This window comes from Lepidochelys kempii, chromosome 2, assembly GCF_965140285.1.
Source record: "Lepidochelys kempii isolate rLepKem1 chromosome 2, rLepKem1.hap1, whole genome shotgun sequence".
NCBI lineage: Eukaryota > Metazoa > Chordata > Testudines > Cheloniidae > Lepidochelys > Lepidochelys kempii.
Genome location: NC_136381.1, coordinates 88,159,809 through 88,183,142, shown reverse-complemented (window position 1 = coordinate 88,183,142; position 23,334 = coordinate 88,159,809). Strand labels below are relative to the sequence as shown.

At 38.9% G+C, this 23,334-nt stretch overlaps 1 protein-coding gene across 9 annotated transcripts in view; it reads right to left on the bottom strand.

Annotated features, from left to right (window-relative positions):
* Positions 1-23,334, bottom strand: part of PTPRM (protein tyrosine phosphatase receptor type M) — an 835,052-nt gene that overhangs the window by 269,897 nt on the left and 541,821 nt on the right. For all 9 annotated transcript variants that reach the window (XM_073331568.2, XM_073331567.2, XM_073331560.2 and 6 more), the window contains 3 exons: positions 21,586-21,695; positions 15,424-15,625; positions 9,826-9,928 (listed from right to left, as the gene is read on the bottom strand). In XM_073331568.2, coding sequence (XP_073187669.1) covers positions 9,826-9,928; positions 15,424-15,625; positions 21,586-21,695 — 415 coding nt within the window. The remainder of the gene's footprint in view (positions 1-9,825; positions 9,929-15,423; positions 15,626-21,585; positions 21,696-23,334) is intronic.

Below are 23,334 nucleotides of genomic sequence, written 5' to 3'. Positions count from 1 at the left end.
AAGAATGCAAACAAAATCTGTGGCTGTGCAAATTGTGGTTTAAGAAATAAAGTGATGGTCTTAAGGAAACAGGAAGTATCTTCAGTCACAGATCATGCACAAGTGACTGGTTGCATTACAGGTATTTTTTTGTTTCCCCACCTTTCTGGTAGTAGACACTGTAAGAGATGGGATACCACTCGCCTAGATGAATTGATGGTACTGTTTCTCAAACAACATGTTTTCAGATCTTTTGACGAAAGTTACTATAGTACAACAAGTATTAATATCTGATGTACCCCATTATACTCAGAATGTGCCACCTCTAAGAAACAGACTTTAGTAACTGCTGCTTTACTTCTGTGCTTTTCAACAACTAAAACTATTGCAGTGATACAACTGTGCTTTGGGAAAGGCACATGAGATATAGAAGCTTTGCAAATGCTACAACATCCAAACTTATATATATGGGAAATTGGACATATCCAATGGCAGTTATTAAGACATACATGTAAATGCAAAATAATGCCCATGCAGATGGATCAAACTCCTTATGTACCATATAGCCCCACAGTCTGAGCCCCACAAGCCCAAGTCAGGTGACATGGGCCAGCCCACCGGTGTTTAACTGCAGTGTACACATATCCACAGCTTCCCCTCTATTCAATTTAGGGCCATATCATAGTTTCTGTTTCCACAAGTGGAGAGTATGGGGAGCCAGTGGATCCCAGCTCAGGAAACTGGAATAGGAGATTGCCATCTCTGTGGCATCATTCCCCTTTCCTTTGAGTCTAACAGTGTTCCTCTGTGGAGAGTCTGCAGGGCACTGGCCAGCAGCGTGAAATGAGATAAGCAGGTCCAGGGGAACAGCTAATCTTTGAGGCATTGTCTCCTGTTCCCCAGACTCGCATGTCATCTGTGGTAAGTTAATGCTGACTTTGTAGTCTCTCTCTGCAGGCAGGAACGCATGAGGGGCAGAGGTGTTTTTGCCAGCATGACCCCTTACAGCTCTTTCCAGCTAGATGAGAGCTTCTGCATAATTTAGGATCAAAACAGCTGTTAAATACAGATGAGGTTCTAGCCTTGTGCTGCTACTGCCCTGTAATGCTAATCCTGAAAACAGTTTAAACTCTAAAGGTTAGAATGTAGTTAATCCCTTTACCCCCATCATCCACAGTAATCTCTTCCCAAATTCAACACTTCTGTAGTGCCTTAGACATCGATCTTACCATTCTTGACATCTATGTTAAGATGAAGCATTTCTATTGCTCCTTTCTAAATAGTAGATGTTATCAGTAGTACAGTCCAGTAAGTGGCTGTAATGTTTCTTTATGTCATTTAATGTAAACTGGTTTTGCAGATTAGCTCTTACTTAGTAATGTTTTACTGTCATGACACTTGTTGGAAATGCCATTGATTCCTCCACCTGCTTAAATGAATAGTACTGTGAAAAGAAAGCTTTTCATATTAATGTTCAGTGAAATGAGACATTATTCAGCATACAACGGTAATGTTTAATTGGGAGCACATTAATAGTTAATTTTTTCTCCCTCCATATAGAGTTTCTCCTCTCCTTCCTAATTTTACTTGTGATCAGATGAGGACACTGACTTGTTTGCTTGGAATGTCTGCTCAAGATGCTACTTTAATACAATTACAGACAAAACAATTATATAAAATAAAGTTATTTAGGTTAAAAGTGATGAAATGCCAGAATTTAATTCGCTCCTGCAACCTTAATTCTGCCTCCTTACAGGTTTGCATTATGATTGTCTTTAATTTTAGTTACATGACGACATATTCTTTCCACAAGACCTCTGCAAGATAGTGAGAATAATTAACCATTGAGTCATAGTAAATTCTCCATCACTGACCATTTTTAAATTAAGATTAGATAATTTTTTTAAAATGTATGTTCAAGAAATTATTTTGGGGAAGTTCTATGGTCTGTTTTATTCCGAAGATCAGACTAGTTGATCACAATGGCCTCTTCTGGCCTTGGAATGTTTGGATCTATGAAGACAGCCCCTAGCAGTTGAATAAAAGGCGGTGTGCTTGGTTTATTCATAGCAGCCTCCAAAGGGATGAAGTAGTGTATGCCCTCCCCCTAAACATAGGAGGCACAATCCCTTTATAACTTCCCCAGAGCAATGTAGTGATGTGAATCTGCATTGCCCGCAGTGTGGGTCCATGGCTAAATGCCATAATCTAGCTCTATATGCACACTAAAAAGCCTGAACCAAGATTTTTACACTGATGCTGGGCACTGCCCGTCAACCTTATTCTCACTTAGAAATGGGGCTCTCCTGAGGGAAAAAACCTGTCAGAGTCATAAGCAAATAGGTGTTTGGTGGCCATATTTTAATATCCTTTTGAGCATAGCTTCTGAGCATTTTAAAATGAAGAAACTTGCACAGTTACGCAAGGGTGATATTTTCTAGTCAAGAGATTCAGGACTGGAACTGATAATCTGAGGCCCATGAGTAGGGAAGACTTGTGCTGTGCCTGGCTGATGCCAAGGTTATTAGTCCAGCAAACTCTGTGAGCACTCTACTCACAAACACTGCACTCTATCACTAATGAAAAACAAAATAAACATTTAATAATTATTTGTAGAAGACAAATGTGCCGTTGTAGAAGGACAAATACCTATAGGAAATTCAGCCTAATGCTCAGTAATTATTAGAGCTTGGGTTGTGTAATAGAACCTGAAAGTAAGAAAATCACACAAGATTTTGGGCCTGATGGTGAAAATGACCGTGTGCTGTGTGAACCTGTTGCCACGGTTTTCCTCAGTCACTTGATCTACTTTTACCACCAAATGTATTTTAAAATTCTCTTAACATTTGGAATGTACGAATTAGTAGACATTTTGTCAGATAATCTCAGAGTACATAATGCAGTACAATGCATTTGCTTTAAGTCACAGTCACTGTAATCAAACTTTTCTCTTTCTTCATTTTAAAATGCTCAGTCAGTGTTGATGTTCATGAAAACTAACTGAGTCTGCAAGAGTCAAACAAGACAAGAGAACATCTCTACATAATACTGCCAATGCATATGGGCCTTGATGGGCAACACCTCAGTGCCTAGCCTGCTATGATTTCCAAATATAACTGACTAGGTTGAGCCAAGTAATGATTCTATGAAGTAGATGAATGCTCACTAGAAACTGATCTATTCCTTTCACTTGGGACGTCACCTTACTTTGGAATGTGACCCTCAAGAGGAGAAAAACTAATGAGATTCAAACCATGGTAAAGTTAACCTCTCTAGGAAAATTTTTTGAAAACAAAGAAAAGTAGTTATGGGTAACAAAATTAAATAGTGACCCAGGTTATTTCTTCCCATCATTGTGGAATAAGGTAACAACAATTGCATGGTAAAGAGTAAGTTAATTTTCTTGGCTACCATTGTTTTTATGGAAAAGATGGCTTCCGTGGGACATAAGCCACACTGTGCAAAATCCCACTGCTCAACTGGGGAGAGGGCACATGCATGTTATATAGTAACATTAACAGACTGAAAGCTGCTCAAGACAAGGATCATATCACTCTATATGTCTGACAGTTCTAAGCTCAACGTGGCATTAATTCTGAATGGAGCCATGGTAATATTAATAAACAAAACAACAACAATAATTTTCATGATACAAACAGTTAGTGCGATAAATCTCTTCAAAAAGGGGGAAAACAAACAAATAAATATTGTTGAAAGATACATTCCCATGCAATCCTGTTCATCAGCTACTTAGGGAACACCTGAATTATACAGCCTTATCCTTATAGATAATATCGTAAAAAACAAAACGAAGCCCGGCTTTACTTCGACAAATGCAGGAACACAGTGCAACAGCATCTTTCCACTATGTTTTTTGAACAGTGGACTTGTGTGCATGGAAGTCTGGCACAGAAGTGTATGCGCACTGTTAAAAATGTAGGCTGTAATGCCTCAGTGCTTAAAGCATGGTCCTATTCTGAAGAGTGACTGTAAAACTGGCACTACCGTGTGCATATATTCAGAGACTGATCTGCTCGCTATAATGGACAAAGTATGTTTTTATCACTTTTTACTCCCTTTAACACTCAAGAGACAACAAATCAAAGGCGCGTCATTTACTATAGGGGAAGGGGAGCAGTCCCCAGCCCGCAACCCTGGGCTTGCCCTTCCCTCTGACTTTTCATAGGTTTCTATGAAACAGAAAAGTTATCTGATTAGATTTAAGATGTACTTTACCCATCCTGTTCTAACACTGGAGTTGCTTAAGATCTCTCTTATTTTAATTGTTATGGATTAGGTTTTAATAATCATGTTAATAGATGACATTAACAGGTACCATTATCGGTGGGGTTGTCAGTGACCGTTGGCACTGCCTGTAGGAGTTAAGGAATCAAAGTCTCATTTGCCAAGGGATCCTGGGACTAGCTGCAGTAAAAACATTGTGCCAATTTCAAAACAAGCTAGCACACAAGCTTCTGTAAAATCATCTAAGCAACTTGGACCAAAAATTCTAATTCCAGTCACAGTAAAAATTCAAAGCAAGTTCTATAGCATAACAAAAAAGGATTACAACATTTTTACAGCATAAGCAATTATTGCACTGCTCCCTCAATTAAACTGAGATTGACCCTTCAGCTGTAAAGAAGAATACTTGTTTGCCATAAAGAAGTGACAATGATGAGCTTCAATAAAGCTCCATCATTTCTCGATCTCAAACTTGCTCAAGCAAGCTTGTTGGCTGACTTACAAGTTGTAAAACTATGATTTGGAAATACAGGTTGCAGACAACGGCAAGTAGCAGGAGCTGAGCCCACAGACCAGCATTCAACTACACACCTTTACATACTCCTAAATTATGCATTCTAAATAAAATATAAACAAGAAGGAAGGTTACGATAGGCAAATAGAGAACAGACATTTCTACAGGAAAATCAAACTCACTTGATGCTGGTTAGACTGCAGAGTCTTACCGTATGTTCAGCATATAGCATTCTTAAAATACTGTATTTCAGAATTTTAGTAATTTAGTAGTAGTATTTGAACGTCACCAGGTCATTATCTGTCAACTGATATCTAAAATGTTTTTCAGTGTGCTTTGTAAAAGGCAGAAATGTGCTTCCCATCTTAATAGGAAGATCTTATAGAGACTACCAATTATTTTCCTTAGGTGTCTATATCTCTCCCGCCCTGGGTCTATGTCATTCCCTCTTCAGCTATGTCTATACTAGCATTTTTTAAGAGATTTATCACCATTGCACCAACACTCAAGCACTGCCAGCAGTGGGAATGGTGTAACATTACAAATAAATAAATAAATCAGTAAAGGTAGCATAGATAAGCTTGTAAAGGGCCATAGGTCAGAGTTAAAACTGCATTCATTTGGGTGCCTTCTTCTGCATGTACTATTACTACACTTTTGCATATAAACTGGGCAACTGTGTGTGCAAACATGGCCTCTGACTATGCGATTCAGTATTCAAATGTCTAAATGCTTACGTGCTTGGACCCTGAGTTTGTGTCTGCAGATACCACAAGTGAGAACACAAACTCAGGGTCCATCTAACTGCATCCTGCTCTCTGACCTCACTTCATGTAAAGCTGGACCTAGGTATCTCTCTCTTCCCCCCCTCTTTAGGGGTCCACAGTGCCCTTTAGGCATAGCCCTAAAGAGAGGAGGAGCTCCATTACCCCAAAGGGAGAACTAAGATGCTTTCTGCCATGAGGAGCAAGAATACCTTCTGGGTACAGAGTGGCTGCGGCCCAACTCCTGTGTGTGTTGTTATTTACTTGTATACATTTGGCCAGCCTATGGTGCTGGCCAGTGTGTATGTAGGGGATTCTCCTTTTTATCACCTTCAGGGAACATTGTGCTTCCGGGTAGTAAATATGGAGCAGCCACTGAACAGGCTGCAATTCTGAGTGGGCTGGCAGAGGGTGCAAAAAGGGGCTCCCTCCACACCGCAAACTTCTCATAAGAGCCAGGCAGAATCTGGCCTTAAGATTTTATGTCACTTTCCCCTCTTTTAAAGGTGCTACAATGGTCCTATATTAGAAGACTTTTTGTAGGGTGGTGGATAATTTATATATGGAGAATTATGCTGCTGCTTTGGACAATTTATGTTTTGGCACACCTTTGGGATTTTTCAATGGCAAGTAAAGTTCTGAATGGATAGCCTTTGTTGTGAACTTTTGTTTAGACTGAAATATAATTTAAAGTACACACAAAAAAGCCACATTAAAAGAACATTAGGAAGGCTTCAAGCTATTACCAGCAGGAGAGTGAGTTTGTGTGTGTGGTTTTTTGGAGGGGGGTGAGGGAGTGAGAGAACCTGGATTTGTGCTGGAAATGACCCACCTTGATTATCACACACATTGTGAAGAGAGTGGTCACTTTGGATGGGCTATTACCAGCAGGAGAGTGAGTTTGTGTGTGTGTGTGTGGGGGGCGGAGGGTGAGAAAACCTGGATTTGTGCTGGAAATGGCCCAACTTGATGATCACTTTAGATAAGCTATTACCAGCAGGACAGTGGGGTGGGAGGGGGTATTGTTTCATGATCTCTCTGTGTATATAATGTCTACTGCAGTTTCCACGGTATGCATCCGATGAAGTGAGCTGTAGCTCACGAAAGCTCATGCTCAAATAAATTGGTTAGTCTCTAAGGTGCCACAAGTACTCCTTTTCTTTTTGCAAAGACAGACTAACACGGCTGTTACTCTGATACTTGTGGGTATGGTTTTAAAATATTATACATCTTTTTATAATGTACTTGCTTTCACATAACATAACACAACACACACACAATTTGCAGAAAGAGACATATATATAATAAACATATTCAGACAATTTCCACTCAACCAGAAGCCTTTAGAAACTCAAAGGACAAAAAATCTTGTAAATCACAAATATTCTAAACACCAATTTAGCTAAAGCAACAGATAACTAAGTAAATATATTAATTACTATTGAATGTATTATTTCTTTACAGAAATATAACTACAAAATAATCACCTGGAAATAAACAAAGTAACAGCCATAAAACACAGAAGACTATACTATTTTACTGTATTATAACTGTTAAAATATATTTTAACAATATTAAATTGTGTGATTCTTTTAAAACTGACGTACAGCTTGGTCTCCTTGATTAACATGAACTTTACTGTAGCAAATAGAGGCTCTTGCACATGTCTACAAAGTCTACTTTTTGAAGTTTCCTTTAACTGCCAAACAATAAGCATTTCTTTTGTATATTGTGATTATGGGTGAGGGGATTCTAAACAAGGTAAAAAAATAAGTTTTTTATATTTCACTAAAGAAAAATATTTAATCATGGAAAAGAAACCAAAGCTCTTAGTTACCTCAAGTATCGGCATCACTGACTTGCATACCAGATTCTGTACTTTCCCTACCCACTGCAGGAATGAAATAATTGTATATGACGCAGCTGATGTGTTGATCAATAAAATGACAACAACAATTTACACTGAAAAGTTTAGTGCAATTCCAAGAATCTGCATTAACGAAGCAGGGTGCTTATAACAGAATCAATAGACAACCATCTTACTTAGTGAAGTGCATACATGAAGTATAGCTGAATTTTCAACACCCAGTGAATATAGATTAAAAAAATAAAATCCATTCCCAGAACATGTTCTGTAAATGATGCAGTGACAATATATCTGAGTGTGTAATGCACAATAAAACTTTAAATAATATTAAAGGAATTCTAACTTTAATTTTTATTTCCTCTTTCACTCATTATTTACACTCGTAGTTTGGCATCTGCACCTATTTTATTTTAGGTGCTGTTGCAAAAGAGCTTTGTAAATTTGCTGTCATGTGTTCATTTGATTCTGTCAGCTCTGTAGTTTGATGTTACTCTAAATCCCTCTTTCTATTTCCCTACCCGCTTATCCCCTTACTTGGCATTTTAAAATCTCCCAACTAGCGCCTTTGTATTGTGGGTGAGATTTTCAACCTATCGATAACTTCCAGGAGTCAAACTGTATTTAATTCAGTAGGCTAGATAAAAGCAATTGAACTGGTTCTTTAGCTATGGTCTAACAAGCCTGTGTTTATATAGTAACATAACTACTTTGTGCCATTTTAATCCAGATGTTTATATTCAGGACCATACTACAACACTGAGAAATAAGATGAGATGAACCAAAGTTATTTAATAAAATGGTTTGAAACAGGAAAGCTAGAAAGAGGGAAAATATATGTGATTCCAGTTCTAGTATAATCTGTAAAACAGGCCGGTTCAGATAAAATCTGATTTTATTGCTTTCAGTTTTTTCTCAACTGTTTCGTATGTTCCTGCAATGGGGCTGCTTACCGCACCCCGCGGGGTTTGGCCTCCTAGCCCGACTCCCCAGTGAGTCAGGACCACTTCAAGCTGGTGCAACATCCATGCTCTTTATTCCTCTGTCCGGTCCCCACCACCAGACTTCAACTATTTACAGATTATGTATAAATTTGTCCTAGCACAGGCCTCAGTGGCAACAGGGTAGTAGGCTCCTGGCTCCTTCTCAGCTTACTCTCCCCGACTGGTCTCCGCCCCCTTCTTTGGACTCACTTTCTCCCAAGCTTTTAGCCTCTGTTAACAAGGCTGACAGGTGCGGCCAGTTTCCAGGCCAGTCCTAGCTAGTGGTCCAGCTCCAACCCATTTCCCCTGATTGGGGCTGGAGTGACAGGACCTGATTAGGGCTTCTCCTGCAGCACCCTGCCACAGTTCCCAAAAAAAAAGTCTCATTCAAAAAATTCTTAACAGTAAATAAGGTTGCACCTTCCTTCTTTTGGATTCAGCCTTCAAAAATAGATACGTTATATTACAGAAAACAGAAAATAATCTAATTAAAGGTAGTATACCTTGCTGTAATACTATATTAAATAATAATGTGCAGTGGAATAGTTCAATTTACTCATGTCTGGATATATCAGAACCATACTTCTGAAACTGACAAAAATTATCAAAAACTACATCATCAAAGTGCCTTGACAGTTCTTAATTATGGATGTTAATGCTTTCTTTCAGTAACAATAGGATTTACTGTTTTAGACTCTATCTGATAATTCAAAAGTAAAGAGCCTAATCTTGCAAAAATCTATTTCTGTAGTCTTTAATTACACGTATTTAGAATGCTGAGCTCCTCAGTGGTTTACATTCAAAGCTATCAGGTCATTCTTCTGTTCCCTTCTGTAAAGAATGAAATTCTTTTAATCTAAACATTGTAAGATTTACACAAAATCGTATACCTACTTGTGGAATACAAACCATTACAAAATGGGAAGTTATATCCATGTAAATCAGTAGTAGAAAAATCTAAACAGGTTGAGCTATTGATTTTTCAGTGTTCTTTCCTCTTCCTGCCAAACTGGTCTAACTGTTAAATGTTAAATTTCATTAATTTTATAATCCATTTTTTTGGTATTATTTAACTTAGTAAAAGTCTTAAATAGTTGTAAGTAAATTCTGAGGTAAACAGGAAGAGCAGATATAAAAACATAGCAGGTCAGGATAAAAAGTGTGCTATGTCCTTGAACTCATAACATTGTAGTAAGCAATTACCTTAAAGTAGTAAAAGAAGCCACCCACACAACAGCACTGTGGCTTTGTTCCTTATCTTCAAAGAACAAGCCACTTGCATCTCGATCAAATCTTTTAAACAATACCCGAACACACAACATCAAAGCACTTTCATTTTCTTCAGTTATTTAATTTAATTAGCACTAATACAGACATGGATTTAGACTCTGGTTTCTGTGTAGAAAATCCCCAGAAAACACATTCAAGAAATTAATCCATTTAATTTTAATTTTGTAAAGATTTCCCCCCTTATACCTGACAGGAGCTCCTCTGCTCTGTGCAGGTTTCAGCAGGATTGTCACAGTACTGTCAGTTTGATTCAAAGGTGTTTCCAGTTCATAGGGTGGCATAGATGGTGCTAGGCGGAAAAACAAGAAGCAAAATAGACTAATTATTTCTAGGTTTGTTTTAACAGTTTATTTTAAAAATGGATTTGACACATATAAAGACCTCTTTAGAATACAGAGTTAGTGCAACAGCACAAGTTAAACAACAGATAATTAAGTAAATGAATTCAGAAAAACAAAAACAAAACACAGAGCTACAATAAAAATGAAACAGAAAAAACACACTTCGTGGCCATTTTCAAAAAGCAACTAGTCAGTTTGGATACCCAACTTGATATACATTCAAAGGGCCTGACACTTAGAGAGTGCTAAGAACCCAGCCTTTATAGGTCAAAACTCTTTTTAGTTGGCAATTTGAACACCCAAAAATTGAAGAATGCAAAATCACCAATTACTTTTGAAAACGGAGGCTCAACTTTCTTGCTGGTGGATGAACATCAGAGATACCCTCAGATCTTGTCACCACGGACATTTCAGTCATTTATGTAGCTAGTGAGGCCATCCCTTAGTGTAGACACCATTTACAACAGTGCAACAGGATTAGCATTAGTGCAGTTTATCCCAGTTTAAAACCAGAGTAAACTGTGCTGGTGCAAACTGTCTACACTGGTGCCTGAAATCCCACTGTAGACAAGGCTTAGTTAGGTGGTGGTTGTTACTTTTTTCATTGTCATAAAGGACTTCACCTCATTCTGTGCATAGGCTGGACAGTGTTCAATTGCTATTCAAAATTTTCTTTTATCCTCACTGTTCAATGTTTGGCCCTAGGCCTTATTTACTGCACACTATTCATTGATTTATAGGTTAAAAGGCCAGAAGGGACCATTGTGATTTCTAGTCTGACTTTCTGCATAACACAGGACTTCTCTGAATTAATTCTTCACTGAACTACAGCAGATCTTAAACAAAATTTCTAATCTTAATGTAAACGTTTCCAGTGATGGAGAATAACCATTGGTAAATTGTTCCACTGGCTAACTTCTCAATTAAAAATGTGCACCTTGTTTCAGGTAAGAATTTGTCTAGCTCCAGCTTCCAGCCATTGGGATCTTGTTATAGCTTTGTATGCTAGATTGAAGAGCCTTCTATTATCAAATTTCTGTTCCCCATGTAGCTACTTACAGACTGTGATCAAGTCACCCCGTAACTGCCTCTTTGCTAAACTAAACATAATGAGCTCCTTTAGTCTATCACTCTAAGACACATGTTCCAATCCTTTAATCATTCTCATGGCTCTTCTCTGAACCCCCTTCCATTTATCAACATCCTTCTTGAATTGTGGACACAGTATTTCAGTAGTGGTTGCACCATTGCCAAACACAGAGGGAATATAATCTCTCTTCTGCAACTCAAGATTACCCAGTTTATATATCCAAGGATCACATTAGCTCTTTCGGCCATATCATCGCAAAACCTGCTATGAAGACAAATTTATTAATTTCCCCATGGGATTTTCATGGTATTCATCACCATAGTATCAGAGTGTTTCACAAACATTAATCAATTTATCTTCACAACTGTCCTGTGAGGTGAGTGGATGGTATTATCTCCATTTTACAGACAGAGCACTGAGACCAGTAAGATTAAGAACAAAAGTATCCACTAAATTTGAGTGCCCAGTTTGAGACACCTAGGACCAGATTTTCAGAGTACCCAGTATCATATAGCACTTTATATATTCAAGCAGCGTTCCCATTGATTTCAGCTGCAGTTGTGAGTGCTCAGCACTTCTATAAATAATGTCCCGGGGTCGCAAGTCAGGAAACCAGAAAATGAGGAACATACAGTTAAGTAATCATCTCTGAAAAGTTTGGTCTAAGTGACTTGCCTAGTATCACACAGGAACTCTGGCAGAGGCAGACACAGAATTCAGTTCTCCAGGGCAAACTTTAACTGTCTTAACCATGACACCATCCATTCTCTTCCTGCAATCCCCAACCTCATTCATTGCACTCCTTCCAACTTCTGCAAAAAATAAGGCAGGAGTCCTACAGGTAACAGTCTCCATTACTACACCATCTGATTCGTCCCTAGAACAGGTCCAACTGTGCACTGAATGAGGCAGAGGTCTTTTGCAAAACATAGTACTTCATCATGTAATTAAAGACTATATCATACTGCATATATACAAGGGGGCTGAATTAAGGATGCAAAGGCACCCTTAATTCTGGCATTTACAAACTTCTGAACACTTGACTTTGCAACCTTACTAATGTTTTTTTAGCATAGTTTTGTCATGGATATAATTTCCCAGGTTTTAAAAAAGCAAACTGAAAAAAACAGAAGTTCCACCATGTGGCATCATACTGACTCCCAAGTGGCCTCTCAGCAGAGTTGGATCCCTCAGATGGTCCATACAGATATCTGTTACTTGATCTAATGAAGTAACTGATAGCAGTAGTAGGTTGCCATCCTCTATGTAGACTAGTACTATGGGGATGGGACACTTTGCCAGACGTTTCACAGATATGTGCTGACAGCAGAGAAATGAGGAGACTCAGGAACCATTGGCTCCATTCCTAGTACCAGTCTCCTTGCTCAACCAGTCCCAAACTCTCTCCTCCCTCCAGCTCCTTGTCTAATTTCAGTGTTCCCCTCTCAGTCCCCTATCACCAGTTCTCTATTGGTCCCAGTCCCTGCCTCCCAATCTCCCCAACTCCCAGTCCTAGTCTCTCTTCCCCCACCCCAGCCCCAGTCTCACCAGACTACTAATCCCAATCTACTCCTTTCCCTCTCCCCATTCCATCTTTTGTTCTCTCTGTATTCCAATTAGATGGTTTCCTCTTCCATGCTGTCTGGGTGCCAGCAGGGTGGTCACTGAGAGCACGGGGAGACAGGCTTCCTGTTCTCAGTTCTGGTGCCTGGCTCCACCCTAACCTGGAGCAGCTGGGTGCAGACATTACAGAGAAAGTCTTTCTGAGCCCCCCACAGCCTGGACTGGAGCATGCTCAGCTACTCCTTGGGAATGGCCCATGAGCAGTCTGGTTAGCACAAGGAACTATGACAGACTCAAGTATGCTCAGTGAGGACAGACTCTTTAGAGACTTTAATTGCTAAATTCTAGCAAGTCTCCATGGAGCATGTATGAACTGTGATTTTTCAAAGGCTTATAACTTGGGCCAAATGTGGATGGATTTTCATAGGGATGGTAAAAGGCACATCCCTGACACAAAGAATACCCATCCTGCCAAATTTCAATTTACTAAGCACAGTGGTTGCCAGAATTTTTTAACTTGAGCAAACCAATGTATTATTTCCTAACTTTGTTCCTGGAAATGGCTGAACCATGTTTGCTGAAATTAATAATAATAATAAAAATCAGTCTGAGTCAGACAGCATGGAAAATTTTAGCCTGCTCAGTTGAAGTTTAGCAAACTTATAAGCAATTGAGAACAGGGTCTTATAATGGGAAGTGTCAGGCAACTCTAGTAGGTGGTGCTACCAGCCCTGCCTAAAACACCACAAATTTACAAAGGAATCACTTTTTCCATCACTGACAAACAGCCAATTCTGTGATGAAACATGGCATCTGTTTACCAGGGCATAACAACGCTATTAGGATAGGAAGTTAAGTATATCTTATTCTACTGAAAATGCAGTATAGATTTAAGAGATTAAAATGTAATTACACAAATTGGAAATTGGCCAGAACAATTGTAAAATGTCTTAGGAGATCTTAGCACTTTGGTTTTACATCTCACTAGAGAAAGGTATTGACAGCACAAAGCGTCCTCCAACCTCACACTGGAACGCTGGTATAGGACTGACTCAGAGGGAAGAGTGTCACTTCCTGAATCATCCCCACCACTTCAGGCTGGAATTTTTAAAGAAGCCTAAAAGAAATAGATGCTTAACTCCTATTTAAAATTCAGTGGGGACTGGGTGTCTAAGTCCCTTGGGTTCCTTTGAAAATCCCAGGGATAGGCATTCCCTGTTCGTGTCCCACCAAAACACAGGGGTAGGCCTCACCGTGCCGGGGGGAGGGGGGGAGGGGAGACCTAATCCTGCCGATTGTTGGGTGGGGGAGGGGGGGAGATCTGATGTGCTCATGGAAACAGCTGGTGCGGCTTCATGTGGCATATCTTACCCACAATGCATGTGTGTAATTCCCATTCATGTTAACCATTTAACCATTAACACCACTATTTAAAAGAGAATAGCTATCCTAACCTTTCACTACTGTTCCTAACTCTCTAGATTCTTCTCCTCTTCCACTACTTTGTTCTTTCTCTCTATTCTCATAGGGCCTGATTCTGCCACCCTCACTCAAATTGAGTAATATCTTACAATGCAAGCAGTCCTGTTGATTTCTTTCAGACAATGGGAGGTGGGGTGGGGGAATTGGATCCCTAGTCTTTACATTCCAGTGCCAATTATGTTCAAGGCTTTTTAGCTGATAATCATTCAATGAATTTATCCCTACAATTACTAGGTACAGTAAAAACAAAAATTCCCAACTTGCATTTATTGCCCTTCCTCAATTCCTTACTGTGCTTCTGATTAATACTTTTGCATTGCTCTCTGTTCATTCTACCACAAAGATGATAAAGTTACAATGAGATGCAGGGAGAATAGGAGTAACAGGGACACAAGATGAAAAAACAGTACTCATAATAGCTTGCTTTATATTTTCCAAAAAGGAGAGTTGGGGGGAAAGATAGCTAATGCATATTTTGGGAGTGAATATTGTTCTGAGACCATGCTTCAAGTTCGTTACTGACTGTCAGTTTAATTCACAGAAACATGGTAGAGAAGCTGAGTATAAGGACACCTCCACTACAGATTTGGAATACATTTTGTCATCAATTATATAGGTGTTTTAGAGCATGCAGTAGGATCGCATTCCATCAATGAAGGGAATAAAATGTTCCTCAGTCTTTGGGGGCTTTTGTGCATGGGCTTTTAGAGAAGCTGTGTCTTCCCGCTCTCTGAAAACCACAGGTCCTGATGTTCTTGTCTAATGCAGTTTCAAATCTGCCTCAGTCAACATGTCTGTTAGGAATGTGTGCAGCGTAGCAATTTGCTATACTTCCTAAGTGAGTGCTAGACATGTAGCATTTCTGCTGTACTCTCAATTGTTCATGCCACATTAAAGAGATTTTCCAGCACTGTTACTGTACTAATTTAGAATCATGTTGAGGCTGAATGAGCTTTGAATGAAACTATCTCAGATTCATGTCCAAAAAAACCCTGTGCTAAATTTTGCAACAAGAAGCAGCTGGGACTGACTCCAAAGGCATATAAATCATATGTTTTCTTGGGTGATAAGTTGCCTGGTTTTGAACCAGTACTTCAAAAACTGTGCATGTTCTAACTGATCTTCAAGCACCTGAAAATTATTCAAATACATAAATGTGTATCAGTTTGTCTGGTACTTTCAAGGAAGAAAACTGATTTTATTTTTCTGACAAACTGCTGGTAAGGCATCAAAAGAGAGATGAATAACAAAGAAAATAATGGTTACCATTGTAAGAAAACAGAAATAATAATTACTTTAATATAATACCTGATATTTTAGTTGTGAATTGATTTGTGATTGGAGGTCCAAATCCTTTCGCTGTGCTGGCTCTAATGGTAAAAGAATAGGTGGTCCCAGGATACAGTCCAAAAAAAAGGTAATGAGTTTCATTTCCTAGCTTTAAAACTCGTCCACTTTGATTCGATAAATCTATTTCTGGGTCAAAGGAACTGACAGCCTTGTAGGTGATCTGCAAAAGAATAAGGAAGTTATAAAATATCTTGAGCAGATGGACAAAGATTGTATCTTTATCCCATAAACCCTTCTGATGTATGCACTGTCAGACATTTTATGATAAGCAATCTTACTCCCTTATACTCTTCAAATCCTGAATCCAATGAAGGGACACAGGAACTCAGCCAAAACTGTTATGAGTTGTTACTTTTATAGATACAGGTTTCAGAGTAGCATGGGATACAGGGACTTAAAGGCAGCTAGATTACAACTGTAAAGGATGGGTTCAGGCTTAAGTTAATACCTTTAAGTTGCTGGCTTTCACAATGTCATTTTTCTGAAACCATATTACTGTTGGTTTTCAACAACAAAAACACAACTCGCAAAAACGGATATGCAAGTGAAAAAGGTGTAGCCTCATTTCTAAGCTGTCTGAATATAATTACACCTTGCACTGAATAAGATTAGCCTTACTAGATGACAAGGGCAGTTTTAAGTGAATGCTTCACAAAGTGGGTGATCCTTATGCTTCAGTCTCGAGTTCATGTCTTATTATTGCTGCATTGTAATTCTTCCGGTTGTGATTGCATTGCACGAAACTCAGATTCCCATTTTGGGAAAAAATATGTTAAATATCAGCAAAATAGATCCCTCATTTTTCGTTCCTTCCTTTCAAATACTGTTACCTGTTTTCATTAAAACAGCAATACAACTTCACAGTAAAGTACTGTTGTCAAGGTTCCTTCCCCACTCTGAACTCTAGGGTACAGATGTGGGGACCCTCATGAAAGACCCCCTGAGCTTATTTCTACCAGCTTAGGTTAAAACTTCCCCAAGGCACAAAGTCTTTGCCCTTGGATTAGGTAAAACGCTGCCACCACCAAGTGTTTTAGACAAAGAACAGGGAAAGGACCACTTGGAGTTTCTATTTCCCCAAAATATCCCCCCACGCCCTTACACCCCTTTTCCTGGGGAGGCTTGAGAAAAACAAGATGAGCACAAACCCCTTGGATTTTTAAGACCCAAAAAACCCAATCAGATTCTTAAAAATCAGAACTTTATTAGAAGAACAAAAAAAGAGATAGAGTACAACTCTGTAAGATCAGAATGGAAGATAATCTTACAGGCAGTCAGATTCAAAACATAGAGAATCCCTCTAGGCAAAACCTTAAGTTACAAAAAGGCACAAAAACAGGAATACACATTTCCTCCAGCACAGCAAATTTACAAGCCATAACAAAGAAAACCGAACGCATTTTCTAGCTAGATTACTTACTAACCTTTTTCCTCCCCTCCAGATTTGAAAGTATCTTGTCCCCTCATTGGTCATTTTAGTTCAGGTGCCAGTGAGGTTACCTTAGGTTCTTAACCCTTTACAGGTGAAAGGATTTTGCCTCTGGCCAGCAGGGATTTTATAGCACTGTATACAGAAAGGTGGTTACCCTTCCCTTTATATTTATGACAACTGTACAGTGTTTTTACTGGTAACTTAACATCTATCACCTATAACAACAACAGGATCATTTAAAAACAAGGAACTCGTTAAAAAAATTAAAATGTAAAAATGATTCCCCCCTTTTTTTGCTTTTAAATAAGTAGATTTAGTTGCAATTTATACATACCTCCAGTGCTATTATATACAATGAAAATTGACATTGTTATATTTATAGCACATTATCATACTTATCTGAAGGAATATTTAGATAGAAACATTAAGAATGTGTATACTGTGTATATTAAACAAGGGCCTGAAAGACAGATACAGTACATCATAATAATATTATTCCTTATATTCATAGATATTAAGGTCAGAAGGGACCATTATGATCATCTAGTCTGACCTCCTGCACAACGCAGGCCACAGAATCTCACCCACCCACTCCTGCGATAAACCTCTCACCTATGTCTGAGCTATTGAAGTCCTCAAATCATGGTTTAAAGACTTCAAGGTGCAGAGAATCCTCCAGCAAGTGACCCGTGCCCCATGCTACAGAGGAAGGCAAAAAACCCTCAGGGCCTCTTCCAATCTGCCCTGGAGGAAAATTCCTTCCCGACCCCAAACATGGTGATCAGCTGAACCCTGAGCATGTGGGCAAGATTCACCAGCCAGATACCCAGGAAAGAATTCTCTGTAGGAACTCAGATCCCACCCCATCTAACATCCCATCACAGGCCATTGGGCCTATTTAGCATGAATAGTGCTTTTCATTAGTAGCTCGCAAATCCCTTTACAATGTTTAATGTATTTATGCTCACAATATCCCTGTGAGGGGAACTGGCACTCACTCAGGTACAATACTAACCCTTCCCATTGCAGTTAAATATCTATAATTTCCTAAAATCTCTGAATCAGTGAAAAATGTAGTTGTACATAATACATCTAGTCTAGTATCAATAAAATGCTGAGGACAGGTATTAGTGCCCAAGAAAAACTTTGATACACTTTTGTTAGGACTAATCTAGTCTCCTGAAATTCCCTGAGCAAGGACTGATCTAAAAAAACTGCTCCTATGAAGTCTGTGGGGAAGCAGAGAGAGTGGTGGAGCCACCAGATATGGTGGTTCTTAGCTGGATTTCCCAATGACTCACCCCAGTTTTATTTAAAACACACAGGAGGTCACAGATTCTGTGATTCCCCGAGGTAGAACTATAGCTATCAGGAGAATGCACCTCAAAAACACAAGCTCTTTCATAGCTCATAAGCAACATGTTCATTTAACAAAAAGTGACTTGCTTGGGCAAACTAAGCATACATTTGTTCTCATAGTATTTACATCCCGCTCCTGCTATCATTCAGTAAAGCTTTACCTACTCAAGATTTTTTTTTTCTGAAAATTCTCCCAACACTGCTGAGACCAGGGCACCTTTACAGATGGCAGCCGCAGTGGGAAGGTTAACAATGAAAAAGGAGTGACCGCAATTTTTCACTCTTACCAGATTTAGGTAATGTTGCTTAAAATGCTGGTGGGCTGGCTAGAATCCTGCATACAGCTAGCGCTCCTTTCACTGCCACCAACTGGACTGTTGCACTGATGTTGGCAATGGTGGGAAATGGGGCAGAAACAAAAAGAGCTTTATGTAGACAAGTCTACACATGTTAGTACCATTTTGTCCTCTAAATGCTGTCTCTTACTCACTGAGGTTCTGGGTTTCAAACACATTAGGTGCAAATCCCCTGCTGAAATCAGTGGATTTGCACCTAATTACACTAGTGGTGAACTGGACCCTTGATACTTTCATTCCACAGTTTTCCCCACCAGAAACATAAGTGGCTACCTGGGAGTTGCAGATTGTTTTACCTAGTTTAAAGGCAGATTCAGGTTTGTTTTACAGTGGAACCTTAGAGTTACAAACACCAGAGCTACGAACTGACCAGTTAACCAGTTAACCCCACACCTGGAACCAGAAGTATGCAATCAGGCAGCAGCAGAGGCAAAAGAAAAAAAAAAGAAAATACAGTACTGTTCTGTGCCAAACAGCTACTAAAAAAAATAAAGAGAAAGCAGCAATTTTTTTCTGCATAGTACAGTTTCAAAGGTATAGGAAGTCAATGTTCAGTTGTAAACTTTTGAAAGAACAACCCACAACATTTTGTTCAGCGTTACAAACATTTCAGAGTTACAACCAACCTCAGTTCCTGAGGTGTTCATAACGCTGAGGTTCTACAGTATTTTTGAAGACATTACATATCTCCAACTGCATAAAAGCTTGATGAATCATGAAGATCTTATTAATCTACACGATACTTTTTCTCTGTCCTGCTGTTTATAGTGGGAGTTCCAGTCTCTTCCCGTCATTGGTATCTAGGAAGAAGATAACTCTGTGTTTTTTCCCTTTGTCCCAGAAGTGGGTTAAGAAAAGTTTCTTCGCCGCCACATCAGGCACAGTGCTCCCCTGTGATCCACTGAGTGCCTCTAAGGAACAGAACACCTTGTGATGATTAAAAACCCAGTGTGACATATCTCAGGCTCATAAGCAACAGGATGGCGTGCCACAGAACTAGACCCAGGCAAGCAAATAGGAGCCTTCAATTGTGTCTCGTGAGTTGTAGTTTGTATTCAGCCACCTGATCAGGTCCACTACCTTAACTGGGATTTGCAGAAAGATCAAGACCTGGTGTGACTGAATCAAACTGCTGATATCAGTATTTATACTTAAACTGACTTTTTTTAAATGTAATCTGATTTCTGTTGCTTGTCCTATTCCCACTGTAACTGCACTTTTGATTAACATCAAGCACGGAAAGATATTAATATTAATTTCTTTGAGCTATTTCTTTTTCTCATTGTTAGAATTCTGAGTTGTTTTGAAAGAAGCTTGAAATTTCCCATAATCCTTACAAGTGCAGAGTTGGTCTATTATTCTCCTCTCAATGAATGCACCTCTGCAACTCCTACAACAGTTTATGTAAGTTACATGCATGTATTAAGGAGAGAGCTATGCCACGGGGCACAAATTACTCAGCAATAAGGTTATGCCTGTGTGTTTTTAGGCAGAAAGTTTGCCAATACGCATTTTTGTACAAGTCAGGCCTAAAATCAGCAAAGATACTAAAATATGTATCAATTAAAACAGTCTGATCATTGACGAATTGTTTGGTTTGCGACATTATGAAAGTTAGCTCTACCAAAACCAAGCCATACATTATCATAATCTTTCACAATAAAACAGCCTGCAAAACAGCATCAGTAGCTTAGCATTCAAATTAACTCTTTTCTTTTACTGTATCTTTCTCTCCCTCTGTCTCTCAAGCATTTCAATACCAATTTAGAAGTAAGGTCAGGTAAGAGGTTTAACAATGATTACTGTCTGACAGCTTAATCTGTGCAGTCCTTTGTCAGTTTTTCTGAAAGGTATTCAGGCAAAGGTTTCATATGAGGAAGAACAGCAATTTTTAGAAACCTAACAACATGTAATTTTGTTGAATTTGCATTAAAAAATGCTAGCTTTTTTTTAAATTGCACCTGCTTGTTTCTATTACAATAGGCTTCCTGAAATGAGTCCCATATAAATGTGATGATGACTGTCACTACTATTATCTCTTCCATTTTTTCTTTTTAACAATTCACTCTAAGATCTACTAAGATCTAAGATCTATCTATATTACTAAATAGAACAATATACCTCACAGGTTTAGCAAGTGGCATCCTCAGGTATAGTAACCCAGTGCCATCCTCATTTCCAGTAATTTTCTCCTGCATTAGATTTTATTTGTGATGTCAGCTTGTGTTCTAACTGTGACAATTTTCAAAGAAACATTTAATTTTTAATTATCTTATACCAATTATGCTCTTCTTCTAATTTTTGCATTGTTTCCTGTAAACGTACAAGACAGGGCCAAATTTCTCAAAGAAATACAGTATTTTAAAGTGTTTCGTTTCAGCCTAAGTAATATTTTAAACTTATTTAGTGCCTTTCCTCCCATTTCTAAATCTCTTATCAACTGTTGCCCGGATTTAGCAAAGGACTTGAGGATGCTTAAGTTCGACTGAAGTCAGTGGGACTTAAGAACATGTTTAATTGCTTTACTGTATCAGGGACTAAATAAATAACCACAGAATATAACTAAAATTCAGCCCCTAAGTGCTAACAATTGAAATAGGCAAGACAGACAGCAGTGGGAAGGGAGAGTGGGATCAGAGCCACAGACAGGTGAGGTGCCTAAGGGCACACAGCAGGTTGATGGCAGCCAAGGAGAGAATCCAGGTCTTCTGATTCCTAGTGTTCCCCGTTCACTAGACCACACTGCCTCTTTATGTGCCTCAGTCCGACATGCAGTGTGGACAATCAACCAAGCACAACACAATTTGTTGTGTACATACTACACAATTTTTTATGGGAGTCTGGAAAATGAAATCTACAAACATTTTTAACAAAGTATTTTTATCAACAGGATGCCAATACATCAAAATTGTAGGTAAAAATGAAACCATGATAAAAATGTGTGTTTGAGAAACCATGATAAAAAATATCTACCTCATACAAAGTGATCACACCATATGTTTGCACTGGCTCTCTCCACTGAAGAAAAATCTTCTCCTCAAAAGTACTTCCTTGGATTGATTCAAGTGGTACAGCACTAGGGACTAATGAAAAGGAAAGAAAAGAAAAAAGTACTGTTTTGGAAAGTAACATATAGAAATGCTCAAACTAACATTTACATTCTCTAGGCATGATACCAGTTCATCAGGTGTCAGTCCCCTGTTCAGTATAACAGTTTACATTCTGCAGATATAAATATTCTTTGGCAAATTGTTAAACAGATCCTATGCAACCCTTTTCTCTTCTCTCTTTCTCCCTGGCTATAACAGGGGTATAATAGATTACGTGCCCGCTAGGAAATAACAGTCACTATCTCTTCCCCATAGAACAAAGCTAACATGTTATCAATGTGGTTTTCGACTGTTAATGGATACAGCTGTTAAGGAAGAAGTATAAACATATGTGTCACTTGCAGAACACTACAGTCTAAAACAGAGAAACAACAGGGAACATAAGACTTCTCCAGTAAAATGTCATTGATGAAAAAGGTGGGAAATTTGGCTTTTTTGCTAGGATTTAAGTGAAGTGTCTTGTTTACAAGTCAATTTTCAGTACCTCTTCCTTAACCACTATCCTACACATTTCCTAAACTAGAAATATATATGAAACACTCATCTATGACACATATAAATATACTAAGGTATAAGGCACTGTTTTAGTAGATTAAGGTACTGTAATTAGCCTGTATAAGGGTGTCATACATAGTATTTGGACAGCGATGCTGGCTGTCATTAGGACTGAAGCCTTACAACAGAGTGGGTGGTAGGAAACAGTGATGACAATACGAAGACCTGGCACCTTTCTTAAGGCCTCTTATTACATGAGACACCCAAGACTGAAGAATCAGCATTATCAGAAGTGTCAGGTTTCTAATATCATCTCCTTGTACCTCTGCAATGGTTTGCTTTCCCACACTCACCTTAGTAGAACCCCCAGAACACAGTATTCCGAGTAGGAAAATGCACACAGGGTATATGCACTCCTCTATGCAGCACATCCAGAGTCCAACCTAAGTAGCTGTGCCAGGCACATCTATATAATGCTGACTTCAGTATGGGCAGCTGACTACCTGAAGCCTGCTGACAAAGTGGAGGGAATTTGGAGAACAGCACCAAAACTGATTAAGATCTGGAGTCAGAGTGACTGGGGAAAGAGATCAGAACTACACATATCTTGGCTAAATTATGAGTAAAGAAAATCAGTATGACAACCATCTACAAATGTCTGAAGGGTGTAAATCCCAAGAAGAGGGATAAATTATGTTTTGGGGGGGGTTAATTAAGAGTAATGGGATTAAAGCAAGAAAAGAAAAATTTGAGATGACCCTATTTCATAATTAATTAATTATATATTTCCATTGGGTTATTTAAAACTAACTGGATTTGACTCAAAAATACACTGTAACGAATGGTCCCGTATTGGCAGAAAGATGGACTAGAGGAGTATGTCTTTTCTAAGAGCTTGTCCACATGGCGAGTTAGTGCGTGGCAAGCCACAGTGTGAACTTACAGAGCACTAGTTTACTATGCACTAAGTCGAGGAGTGAACCCTGGTACCACATAAGAAAAGTTTCATAGTGCACTTTGACATAGTGCTGTTGCAGAGTGCCCTATGGAACTTTTAGTGTCCAGTAACAGGGTACACATGGCAACCTTAATGCACAGCAGGCTACAGTGCAGTCCA